At 33.1% G+C, this 12,913-nt stretch overlaps 1 protein-coding gene across 6 annotated transcripts; it reads right to left on the bottom strand.

Moving 5' to 3' along the window:
- Positions 1-93: 93 nt before the first annotated feature.
- LOC128879817 (FHIP family protein AAEL005291) lies at positions 94-8,353 on the bottom strand. 6 transcript variants are annotated; one of them, XM_054129326.1, is made up of 12 exons: positions 7,496-8,351; positions 7,129-7,340; positions 6,796-7,047; positions 6,573-6,723; positions 6,242-6,487; positions 5,720-5,767; positions 4,844-5,011; positions 3,496-4,770; positions 3,211-3,409; positions 3,066-3,077; positions 2,820-2,979; positions 94-2,668 (listed from the first exon to the last, which is right to left on the bottom strand). In XM_054129326.1, the coding sequence occupies exons 1-12, from the start codon at positions 7,643-7,645 to the stop codon at positions 2,506-2,508; spliced, it is 3,036 nt and encodes a 1,011-aa protein (XP_053985301.1). In that variant the 5' UTR covers positions 7,646-8,351; the 3' UTR covers positions 94-2,505. The 6 variants fall into 6 exon arrangements, with proteins under 6 accessions (XP_053985301.1, XP_053985298.1, XP_053985303.1 ...); XM_054129323.1 differs by having other exon boundaries at positions 6,573-7,047; positions 7,496-8,353; XM_054129328.1 differs by lacking the exon at positions 5,720-5,767 and having other exon boundaries at positions 7,496-8,349.
- Between the last annotated feature and the right edge of the window lie 4,560 nt (positions 8,354-12,913).

Raw genomic sequence — 12,913 nt, 5'->3', positions numbered from 1 at the left:
GGTGGATCCAATTTTTGAACCAAAGGAATAGTATCGAATTTTTTAGGGTATATAAAAATGTAACTTCAATTTAAAAACTTACAATAGTTAAGTTTTTATATGTTGTTTTTTATTAAAACAATTTCAGTATAACACAGTAATATACGCTCTATTTTATATTAAATTTTCAATGTACAATTCGCATAGATAACATTGTTGTTAATCAAAATTTATATGTACAGTAAATTTGATATAAACCAATTTAATTAATCGTGATAATTGCCTTTTGTCAAAAGGTTATCAATCTTTGACGCATTCGTTCGAATACTCATCTTGTAATTATTACAAACTTGGTACATAATTACTTTATAATGAATTGTATGTATAATGTATAATTACAATAGACTATTTTATTCCTCAAATTTATCAACAACATTAAACGTAACAGTAAAGTAAATGTTAAATTAATAATAAATATTAAATTATATTATTTATGATAAAACACCAAGCATAGAGATTTGTTTGAAAATATTGCATGTCTTTGATAAAATTTTTCTAATAAAACGTAAAAATTTACATTATAAATTTCATTACAATTTCATTAAAATTATAATGTAAATAAATTTAAGAAATTGCTTTCAACGTGGAGATAATATTTTTAGCGAAGTAACGTTAAAAATTATGAATAAAATTTAAAAATAAAATAACGCTATTGCGACATGCATTATATGCAAACATTGCAAGCGATTATTAAGAGTCATAAAATTGACGACAGTATTCAATTAAACACCATTATTTTTAACATTACGAAGAAAATGCTCCGTGTGCATTCGAAAAGAAAAACAAAGTTAAAATATTTCAATAAAGACAATTTATCGAAAGCCTAGTTTAATATCACATTACGGCAAGTATTTTATACTAAATACAAATTTTTTAAAGTGATCAAAAAATATGTCAATCTACAAAGATAAACACAATACATAGTCACAGTATTTTCCGATGTACATTTTGCACTTCCGCCATCGTTAATTGCATTCTAATTATCGTAATATATTAAAAATTACACTCACATTAATATTGACGCCTAATGATCATCAACAAAAATTGAGCTGAATTGTTTCACGCATTAACACATTCGTGATCGATGAGTTGTATGTGAGTAAGAACAGAACATTAAAAATATTGACGGCCATTTTGGGATAGTTTTGTAATAATATATCGGTCTCGAACGTGTTAATAATTAAGCTTTGATATGTAATTTATGTACATACAGGCAAGCATCTTATATTTGTGCAATAGTATTGCGATATTGGCAAGTACTGACACCTTTTCAGTTTGTCACACTACCGTATAGGTAGCAATTATGGTTTATTAAAATTGATTATGCTTTACAATATAAATTGTAAAGATCGAACAAAATATTTAATAAATTAATATTACCTTATCGATACAAAAGTGTAAAATGAAATGTCATTTTACACTGTATCCAATATGACAGTAGTAACAATGACGATAAATATATTTAACAAAACATCATTAAATATCCTGTACATTATTAATGTCTGTCAACTTGGGCTTCCGTGTTCATTTTTAGACTTGATTATTTAAAGATTCATGATGAGGTGAATTCTCTATTTATACGATATCTTTCTTCTACCGAAATTTTAAAATATACTTCTGCATATACATTAATTGGTACTTACATGTGTTCGTATAATAAATTAAGTACGAATAATCAAACAGGCTTTGTGATTATTTTTCTATTATGCACCATTATCGAGTGTAAAATTTGCAATTTTTATACGTCTATGTATATTACTCGTTTCTTTTATAAAACTAATTTGTCCTAGAAATTATTTGATCGTTAAGTCGTGGAAAACATTTGGAACAATTTCCAAAATGTTGAATATATTATAACGTATGAAAGCAGTAACTTGGCACTTTGAAAAAAAATGGATTATATGTTCTTTTTAACTGTTTAAAAAAATTATTCAGTTTTGTAATAATTTAATACGTAGATATTGTATGGGAAATTGCTCTAAATGTCAGTCTTCGCAATAAGATTCGGCCGATTATGTTTACATATTAATTAGTACATTAAAATCGCCTATATTAAATAAACTTTGTCATATTATAATCTTTCGTTAACACAACGTCAACGCAACGTAACTCCTGCTCATAATTGGTAGCATTAACAGAAACACAAACATATCTACAATATTTGGAGTAATTATTTAATCCATTGTCTCTATATCTGCAAAATGAAGTAGCATCGTAATTTCTTTTTTTTTTTTGTGTATGTAGCAACATATTGTATACTTTATCGTATACTTATTGTAAATCTTTACATTTTATTGGACGACGACTCAATCATTCTATACGCTATAATATGATCTATTATTTATAAATCTAGCGGTATATCACATATTTATTTATTAAAACCCTGTAAAAGGGGAAATTGGTTTGAGTAGAATTATGCTACTTGTCAACTGAATTTCAATTTTCGAACGCAAGTCGTCTTACATGTTAAACTTTAAACTCGAGGTTATGTGTAAAAGACATGATGGCATGTTCCTGTGTAATAGCGGCTAACTCTTTTAACCATTCGTCTAATATAACTGCGCATAAGACCACATTTTGTACTGGACTTACTTCGTTTGGGGATTCCCAGGACGTTTTCGTATAATACCTAATGAATCACGAATTTCATTGTATTATAACAAACACTTAAAAGAAATTAGTATATTTCGTACCATTAATTTGCTATCTATACTAGTAACTTGGGAATGTAACGGGCAATTTTCTTTGAATACCGAATATAAAATGAAAACATTACTCACCGGTATCCGGAGCCATGCCCGATAGCTTCCAACTGATTTTCTGGCATACCGGTTGGTTGATTAATAGTACCGATTAAACTACTCGAACCAGAGCCACCACCACTTGACCTTCTAAGCATTTGCGTAAAGGACGACGTTAAACTCCATCGTTTGCTTTCACCTGGAAATATAATTCTTTCAGCATAATTGTCGAATCTAATAATCGTGCATTATTTCTGTTTATAAGTGCGGGATGATTGTACCTACATCGTTTGAATACTTCCAGAGTGTAAGGCAGATGTTAAAAGTAACATGATATTAACTTATATAACAGTATACGCGAGTCAATGAAACATTTATGCAAAACAGAAAAAACCATTTGAAAGTAATAAAAAAAAAGAATAAATTGTACCTCTCGAGAATGGCTCTCCGCTCACGGAATTTCTTTTAACGGGCGCGGAATGGGCGGCAGCCTCTAATGCATTCTTTCTCGCATTCACTAATTTATCTTCACGGCTAATCAAAAATAGCTGTGCTTGTTCTACCAATACGTCCACATTGTTATGTTGAGAAAGATATTGATCTATTTTATGTTTCAATGATGCGAGTACCTGCAGAAAGATGAATCATATTTTTAAACTGTAAATAATAAATAGGATTCTCTGGATAGTAAGTATGTATCCATACAATTACAAACCTGAAACAGCGATCTAATACTGGGTTGAAATACCAGGGAATGATTTAATAGAAATGATTGCAGCAAAGGCTGAGGATATATTGCCAGTCTACTAATGAGCCCAGTTAAATGTAAATTAACGTATAAATTATTACTCGTCATACATTCGAGCTTTCGTAAAAGAACGTCCAAAAATATACCGACATTCGGCTGCCCGTTAAATACATCTTGACGATAGCTGTCTTTACTTTGCTTATTTACTGTTAAATCCTCTGCCGTGACCGAACTTGGTTCCATAATACTATGAAATATATCATGCTCTTTATTCAATCCAACGTCTACTTTCTCGTGTTCGCTCATTCGATCTTCGCTGGATTCGTTATCGGGAGTTGACTCGGATGAACCTTTGAACGCGAAGCTTTCGTACCCACTGCTTTCCCCTAACGACAACAGCGAATTCATGGCGGTATTCGAGTCATCGATACCGCTATCGGGTTCCTTTTTATCTATCGACGAAATTTCCTTAATAGACTCCGATGCTCCGATGTCTTCGCTTAATAATTCAGCGATATCCGCATCTAATTTTGCTTGTTCTTCTAATGATAACTCTATTCCTGTTGTCGTGAGAGATTCCGTTTTTTCATCTTTCTCCGCTGCTTGTAATTCTTTCCCATCTAACAAAGACTGTATGTTAAGTAACATATTGTCCATCGATGAATTTTCGTTAATTTCACCGTCAAGCGTAGATTGTTTTAATGTTTCCAATGACAAGGCCTTGGTTGTTTCAGCTTTCTTCGGAGGCCTATCCGACAACGCGTTGTCGTCTATCAATGTTGTTGCGCTACTCGTGCTACTATTTTTGGGAAATTCTCCGTAATATTGATACGACCAGTTGGAACACGCGATTCTGCAAGCTCTTATTTTTTGTCGAGCATCGCACAAGTATGCATGGTAATTTCCATACAAACTATCCGATGATCTGGCACCGTAATTTATGGACACAGGTAATGATTTCAAGGATTCGGATGCGGGATTCGAGTGATTTTCTTGCGACGCGTTATTCGGTAAAGAACTGAATTGTGTGTTGATAGATGCAAGCGGCGAACAACAATTTGGCATCAAAGATAAAAACTTTTCAGCTGCACGGCCAAACGGATCTATGTCCCTTAGCCTTCTACGTTGAGAGAGCATCACGTGCGAACACGGGCTCAATGCAGCTAAGCACAATTCTAACATGACGTCTTCGCAGTTTAAGTTTACCAAAGTTTCGAACAGTGCCAGAGTTACTATGCACAACTGGAACACGAAAAGGAAAGGTTGATTGCTAAAATTATTCATCTATAACAAATAACAAATATAAAAAATGTACCCGCGATCTGGAAGATATCCTTTTAATAAAACTGTCTAATATTCTGCACTCATCGTAATTGTCTTCGAGTAAAAATCTAACAAGTGAACGCAGAAGACCAGGGTCGGTTACAGATCGAAGGAATAGGTCGAAATATGCTGTTGCTGCAACTAATTCTTCCACGGTTGTCTGTAATGGTAAAATACTTAACGATTGATAACCATGCACAACACAAATTACATTGTTATTCTCTTTAATCGAACGCTAAATAAGAGTTTTAGAGTAATACAAATTTTGTTAGGAACACATAAAATATGCTAGAAATGTTTAATTAATGAACAGGCTGTTATTAATGAAGTAAGCTCTCGAGTTACGCGGAATTTGACTTCGTGGTAAAAGAAGGATATTAGTCTCTCGCAAACAAACAGTTATATGATAAGTTAATACAGTTATACTGTAAATCTATACGACTAAACATTATAATAGGAAAGACAATGAATTGTTTGATAAATAAATACATAAAGCAGATAAAGCTGTAGCCATAGCACGGCGAATAAATGTATTAAAAATACATATAGTTACATTTATAACTTATGAACCACATATTCTTGTGATATATTTCACAAATAAAAATATGAATGGTATAAATACATTCAAGAAATAAGAAAAATCAAGCTTAAAAATGTAGTTTTACATGTATATGGTTTATAAGTATAATGACAGTAAGCAGTGTTTCAGTAAAAGCTTAAATCTGCATTAAGAAGTCACTATTATTGATTAAATAATTTCACTATAAAATCGCTAAATAAGTTTATAAACATTAATTTTAGATTTATGCTTTCCTGAAATTTGTATCAATGATTTAAACTGACACTACTTGAAGTGTTTTGTACTAACCCAGTGTTCTTGTGCATCTAGCTGTTCTATGGTCAAACCAAGAGAATCCTGAGCACCATAAAAATGTCACCAGATAGCCACCAACAATCACACCACAACATAAATAATTTGAATGTCATTAGCATTAGGCATGAATGTTTAGATTCACCATCACCATACTGATAACGCTAATTGATACAATGAAATCTATTCATGGTATGATATTTGATATTTCATTTAATTAAAAACCCGTAATAATAAATTATAATAACAAATTCGATCGATAGCATTTTATAGTTTAATCAATATGTTGTAAATACCTTCTTTCACCACATGCAAATTTAAAGTACAAAAGATGATATTACAATACATTATAAAAAACAAAATGCAAATAGATAATTTAATAAGTACTAGCAATCGATATGTTCAGTTTCCCAAATCTATTTATAAATCTTTGTCAGAATTACATATTTTTTCCATATTAAAACATAAGCAGAGAATTTCCGTTTTGAAGATGCTACACAAAAATATATATAGACTCACCTGCAACAGAGCTGGACCCATTACAGGTACCAAAAAACCATGATATAAAAATTCCAGTAACTGTTTCTGTACCAAAGGATGCGCAACTTGCGCGACAGCATTGCAAAATTCCAGAGAATTCATTAAATGCATTAACGCCGGTAAATCGTTAACATCGTCCGGCGTCAATCTATGCCAATCGTCTGTTTCGATATCTAATTTTCTAGGCAGTAGCGAATATAGTCCGCTCAAACCTGTAGCCAACACCTGATTAAAAAAAACTGTCGTAAGTTATATTGCCTCGACAATGTGTCCTCGTATATAAATCTAACGTTTCGTAAATATTACGTACGGGACATATATTAGAATGATCCGCGATATATACTCCAACTTCGTCATTCCTTTTAGACAAAGACATACAAAGTAACATGGCATCGCGCGCTTGCTGTCCTACACCTCCTTCTCTATGCACGTGCGGTATTAACAATGTAAAAATAATAAATCTGTAACATATTTGAATGCTATAATATTTCAATATGTATTTCTTATAAATAATATATATACATTCTACCAACTTGTTTTTCCCTGTTGCTGTTGGATGAAAGAACAAATCAAGTAATGCCATGTTTTGCATTAAAGTAACACATAATTGATTTAATAGCACTACTAATTTCTTCTCTACTTCTAATGGCATAATATCATTTGCACAATCCTCAAGTAATCGTAACAATGGCCTGGCGACTGGTTCATGAGCAAGGAGAATACTATTATGCGATACTAAGAGTTCATAAAGTTTCAATTGTTCCAAACGTACAGCGTTATTAAATCTGCAACAATGTATGTTTTAAAATAAAATACAAGCAACATCGTACGGTATTGCCATCTTAGGTTGTCTAAAATATGTTTACCTTCCGGTGTTTATACTCCAGTCATACAGTTTAACAAGAAGGTTTTCGCTTAATAAATATTCTAAACAAGGAGAATGCGTTGCTGTCGTCGATTGTCTGTAATTGTTATGAGAGTAAGAGTCTCTCAATTCCAGCACTAAAAGCGTCACCATATGATCTATGTGATTAACAACTCCGAGAACATCATCTTGATTCAGTATTCCCTTGGGTGGCTACAGAAATATTACGAATTATTCCATTGAAATTGTAAATAACTTTGTTTTGCAACATCTGCGCACGTTTGTTATGAGAACAAAATGAAGACGACAACAAACGTTGTCGCGATGTTTTCGAGTTTTACGAGTGAAACGTTAAAATTTGGACTCACAGATGTGTGTAAGATAATTTCATATGCTTGTTGCCAGTGTTTACAGAAGCTGTCATAGCATGCTGATGGATCGGCGTCTTTCGGCGGAGAATCCCTTGATCGTTGTTTGCTGAAACTGGTTCTCAGCGGGCTACCTCGCAACCAGCTCATTTTCTTGGGTTTATACTGTTCACTTTTCAGTTCATCAAAGGCTTGATTTCACGCATCTTTCTTCTTCGAAGTCTTTCATGTTAGCAACAATCATCAGAACAAAGTAATCCTTGTTGTATCCACTTTACGTGTTTCGACTAACCAAGTCGTCCTGTCAAACTTGTCCCACTTATTGTGATAATCGCCCACCTACGTGACAAGGACACAATGATAATACAAATCGCATATTTATTAAGCGACTTGCGCATCACGAATGTTTCGACTAACGCGTGCGAACGTAACACGCTAAGGGGAACATCTCGTATGTTTGATAACCCAAATCACAGTACCCGTAATAATAAGTCAACCCATTTTTACGAATTCGCCATGTTTATTCGAACAGTGATCTAGAGATAATTGTTATCTTTTTATTTCATCTCATTTTCTGCATAGCCAGATCGACACGCGATGCATTCTGCCTTTCCTTGAATTTATTTCGGGAATTTTAGATACATTTAATAAAAAAAAAAAAAAAAGAAACCTATTCCATTTATCACCTTAAATTTATAGGCAACGTGTTGGAATTTCGCAAAATAATCTTACCTAGAACATAAGTTTATTGTATGATATTTGTACTTTTTCATTGATAAAAATCTGCATTTCTAAAGTGTTACATTCAGATATCTAGAATGCTGCAATTTTATAAATATTGAAATTCGACAATAACACGTTCATGTCGCGCGAGGAGAAAGTCACCAAGACTTTCCCTCCTTTTTTACGATCTTACATAACATATGTGTAAATTTCATACAAATTTAAAAAAAATTATAGTCAATTTCCATGTAAAAAGTGTTTTTTCTTAATTTGTTCGAAATATATAAACAATAGGTGCATTCAGAAATGTCATCGCTCACTACGTCGCTCACTGAGCGGGTTTTAGTACCGGTGGCGGCATCGGTGGCAAAACGCCCAAGTTTCTGGTGAAAATAGTTCCCACAGTTTCTATGAGTTGGCGCCACCAATAAATTCTTAATTAATTGTTCTTTATCTTTTAATTAGACGAATAAGATATTTATATCGCATTCATTATATCTTCTATATTTTAGACTTTTATAATAATATCAGTCTCCATACTTTCATGTACTTATAAACGAGAAACGTCCGGGAATAATAGTAGCCATATGTATACCCTGTTCTTCGAGCAAGTTTGTCTCTGATTGGCTGGAAGTTTTATGGTGGTGGAGAAGTTTGTCGTGAAACGTTAAACCGCGTGCGCAAACGATCGAGGGGGGTTAAATTGGGAGGGATACAGAGAGTGGATCCCTAACGTCGCATGGGTTGTTCGAAAAGGGGGGACACACTGAGAGTTGCCTGTTCTCCACCACCATAAAACTTGTAGCCAATCGGAGACTAACTTGCTTGGAGAACAGGTTATAAATATGGCTACCAATATTCGCGGGCGTTACTTTACGTAGACCTCGCGAGAACAGAAGCAGCAATAGAAGGAGTACCCTACCAAATCTACTTTACCAAGAAAAAAGTGGGTACCACATCAAGAGAGACATCTCTTCGAGGATTTCAAGAAGTTTGGACGTGATTTACAGATTTTCGATTAGCATCTTTCGCGTTTTCTTTCAGGGTAGTGTTGCGAATAACTATGAATTCGCGTTTGCTGTTAGTGTTGCGTCTGATACATCGCGTCCGTTTCGAAGTAACTTTACATTTTTAGTTAGGGAAAGAACAAGAGATCATCTACGGATTTTTGTTATTAATATTTGAAGAACAGAGAATAATTTACGTTTGTTCTGTTGCAGGTTACTGTGGGGAATCGTGAATCGACTGCTCGAAAATAGAAATACCGCTGTAAAGTGTAATCATATCGTGGAAATTTATATATTTTATTTAACATTTCTTGGTTACATATTCGATATGTTAAAAAATTAATATGTTATCGGTGATACGATGATTACGATAGACTATTTGATTTTTAATATTATTTGAGAATATTTATTATTAGAGTTGCTGCGCGATATAGTCTATTTTTTAACTACCGTTAACTTGCAAAACATTTGAAGTAATGAAGTAGAGTATATTTTCGTAAATGTTGGAAATTTGTTGCATAATCGAAATTTGCACACGATCTTTGTTTAATTTGATGACGAGTCAAGAGCTTGCGCTAAAAGAGTACGCAATTCGCAATTCGACGCTTTGTATTGATATGAAAAACTTGAAGTAGAGTTATTACGTGCGTTCGTTATCTTTTTTTTTTTATATATAAAAATGATTTACATTTGATTTAAAAATATGACTATCAACTAAATATAGATTCGAATTACATTAACATATATCAATGCCAAGATGAAAGATTGAAAGTATTAATAATAATATAATTATTATAATTTTATAATAATTAATTATTACTAAATTATTATTATTAACATATTTTCGATTGATATCGAGTGGTTTATACGCATACGTTTGTACTAACAAGGGTTCTTTTCAGCTGTCGTATTTCTGTTTGTATGTTACGTCTCCTAATCCATTAAACGAGTTTGTGTTGCAGAGACAAAATCCATATTTCTGACAAGATCTGAAGAATCATGAAGCGGAATGCGACGAGTTGGAAATCCAATATTCATGAGGAATCTTCACGCTTCTGAAAAATTAAACTTCATAAAATTCTGTTTAACATGTTTCAGTTTGTGCTTCAGAAATTCTTCGTACGATCATCGATTACAACAAAGAAGATCCACGTAGGCTCTTGCGTTTCCTTAGACATTAGCGCAGACAGGATGTGTAAATACAATTAATTTGTTATCAGTTAGGCTGTTATGTTTTAGAAAATCTTCGTGGGATCGTTGATTCCAACGAGAAAGAAAGAAACAACTACGTTCTTGTATTTCTTCAGATATTACTGCAAGCGGAATGTGTAGATACAATTATATTTGTAAGATAGTAATAAGAATATGGTAATAAGAAATAAGAAAAAGAGCTCTCAAGTTGGTAGGAATAATGAATATTTAATATGATAAGAGAGAGAAACAGAAAACTAATTACATTGTAGTAGATGCAGTACTGCATTAGTCTTAAATATGTAGATTATTGCATAGAAGCTTTCTACATTTACGCTTTTCCTCTTCTTGCTTTACTGTCAAAGGTGTAGATCTGTAGGTGTAGGTGTACATGTTGTAAACTTGGTTGTTGTGGACAAGGTTGTAAATTTGATTGTTGTGGACAAGGTTGTAAATTTGGTTGTTGTGGACAAGGTTGTAAATTTGGTTGTTGTGGACAGGGTTGTAAATTTGGTTGTTGTGGACAGGGTTGTGAACTTTGTGTAGTATGTACGCATTTGTCTTGGTAGTTTTGGTGTCAAGTAAGTAGATTTTTGTTAGTGCCAGGGGGAAGTACAAAATCTTGATTAAGAAGGGTGGTTAGGATGTGGCTAGCTAGCTAATCAGCTGGCTGGTTTTGTCCTGGACACCCTGTGGGTCTCCATATGCAGCAACCTCCACGTGGTGAGACCTGGCCCCCCAAATTACTTGAAGTATGTAATTGATAACTGCACATCGCCAGTAAGGGTCATATGACATTATCAATTCCATACCAAGTAATATAAGCTAATGGCTGCAATTTTTGTTTTGTTTTCAAGTACATGAAAGTATGAGGACTTGGAGTCTACTCTAAAGCATATTAAGAGTCTTAATTTAAGACATAATGATAAAGTTGTTATATAAATAGTTCATACGTTTCTATTGTATATTTTATTTTTAATGATATCTATATTTTGAATGATATAGAAATATTCATAATGGCATTGAGAGCTTGAAGATGGCGACATCGATATATTTTAATGAATTATTCTTTATTTTTTCATAAATGCATAATTAATACGATCCTTTGCTTCATAACGTTACAATATATCGCTTGTATGTTTATCTGATTTTATATTTGTGTTTGTAGCAATAAATATAAAAATTTTAGGTAGTGGCGGCATTTAGCAGCAACGGAGGGAACTATTTTAAATGCAAGCTTGGGCGTTTTTCCACCGATGCCGCCACTAATTAAAGGCTCTATAATTATAACTGTATTAAATAACTATGCATAAAAATGACGAATGCGCCACATGAACTAATATATTGTAGTGTTAGAAAGCAAAAAATCGTATTAATGATGCATTTATGAAAGAATAAAGAAAAATTGATTAAAAGGTATCGGTTTCGCCATCTTGCAGAAATGTCGGGGAACTAGTTTCGCTACAAAGTTGGGCGTCATTCCACCGATGGCGCCACTGGTACTAAAAATTGTTTTACATTCTTAAAAATGCTGCGGTTACTATTTTATTATTTTATGCAGCGATTGGCTGCTACCAGACAGCGGTTGTTACGTTTGGGAATGAAAAATTTGCAAGCTCATCCGCTCACAGAGCAGCTTGGCGATCGGTGGCCTTTTGGATGCACTCTATGATGCCTTGTGACGTCATGATTCATGCGTATAGGTGCTTCTTTCGTCGATTTAGGACAGGAGCAGTGTGAATTTACAAAAACACTTTTCCGCCACGGATTTAAATATACAATCGAACAGATCGTAAAGGTAATGTTTATTTTCGTGTAGCTGAAATTTTGCATGACGTGTGCATCGATAACGACACGATTCTTTTTGTTACAGGAGCCATCATAAGAAACGTTACCGTGGATTTATTTAACGAAGAAATTTTAACAAAACTTTACTTGATTGTTCTCTGATTAAATACGAGTCATACGAACACCTGTTTCGATTTAAATTGACTGAAAAACATTTTTTTCTCAAAAATATGAAGACATGCTGTTCTACTGTTTGGTTCTCTAATAAAGTACTATAACAGACAGTGTCGTCAATTTTTAAAAATTTTTTTGTTCGGTTGCTTCATTGTCAAAAACAATAAAAACTGAATTTTTTCGACGTTTTTGCTGCGAGTTTTTATTGTTTTTGACAATGAAGCAGCCGAACAAAAAATTTAAAAAAAATTTACGACACTGCCTGTTATAGTACTTTATCAGGGAACCTAACAGTAGAATAGCATGTTTTCATACTTCTGAGAAAAAAAATTTTTTCCGACTTTTTTGAGGTTTTTCATTTTTTACAAACAAACTTTGCAACCAAAAAATCTGAAAAAATTCTCAAAAATGCGCCTTAGGATCCGGAACGTGCAAGATTTTTTTTTTCAATGTTGCAACATTGTTGGGACACCCTGTATAGCGTTTTAAATTGATGCGAAAAGAACGCGCCGCGTAGCACAAGCTGTAGGAACTA

Source organism: Hylaeus volcanicus, chromosome 7 (genome assembly GCF_026283585.1).
Source record: "Hylaeus volcanicus isolate JK05 chromosome 7, UHH_iyHylVolc1.0_haploid, whole genome shotgun sequence".
NCBI classification, from domain to species: domain Eukaryota; kingdom Metazoa; phylum Arthropoda; class Insecta; order Hymenoptera; family Colletidae; genus Hylaeus; species Hylaeus volcanicus.
This window is presented reverse-complemented; position numbering and strand designations above follow the sequence as displayed.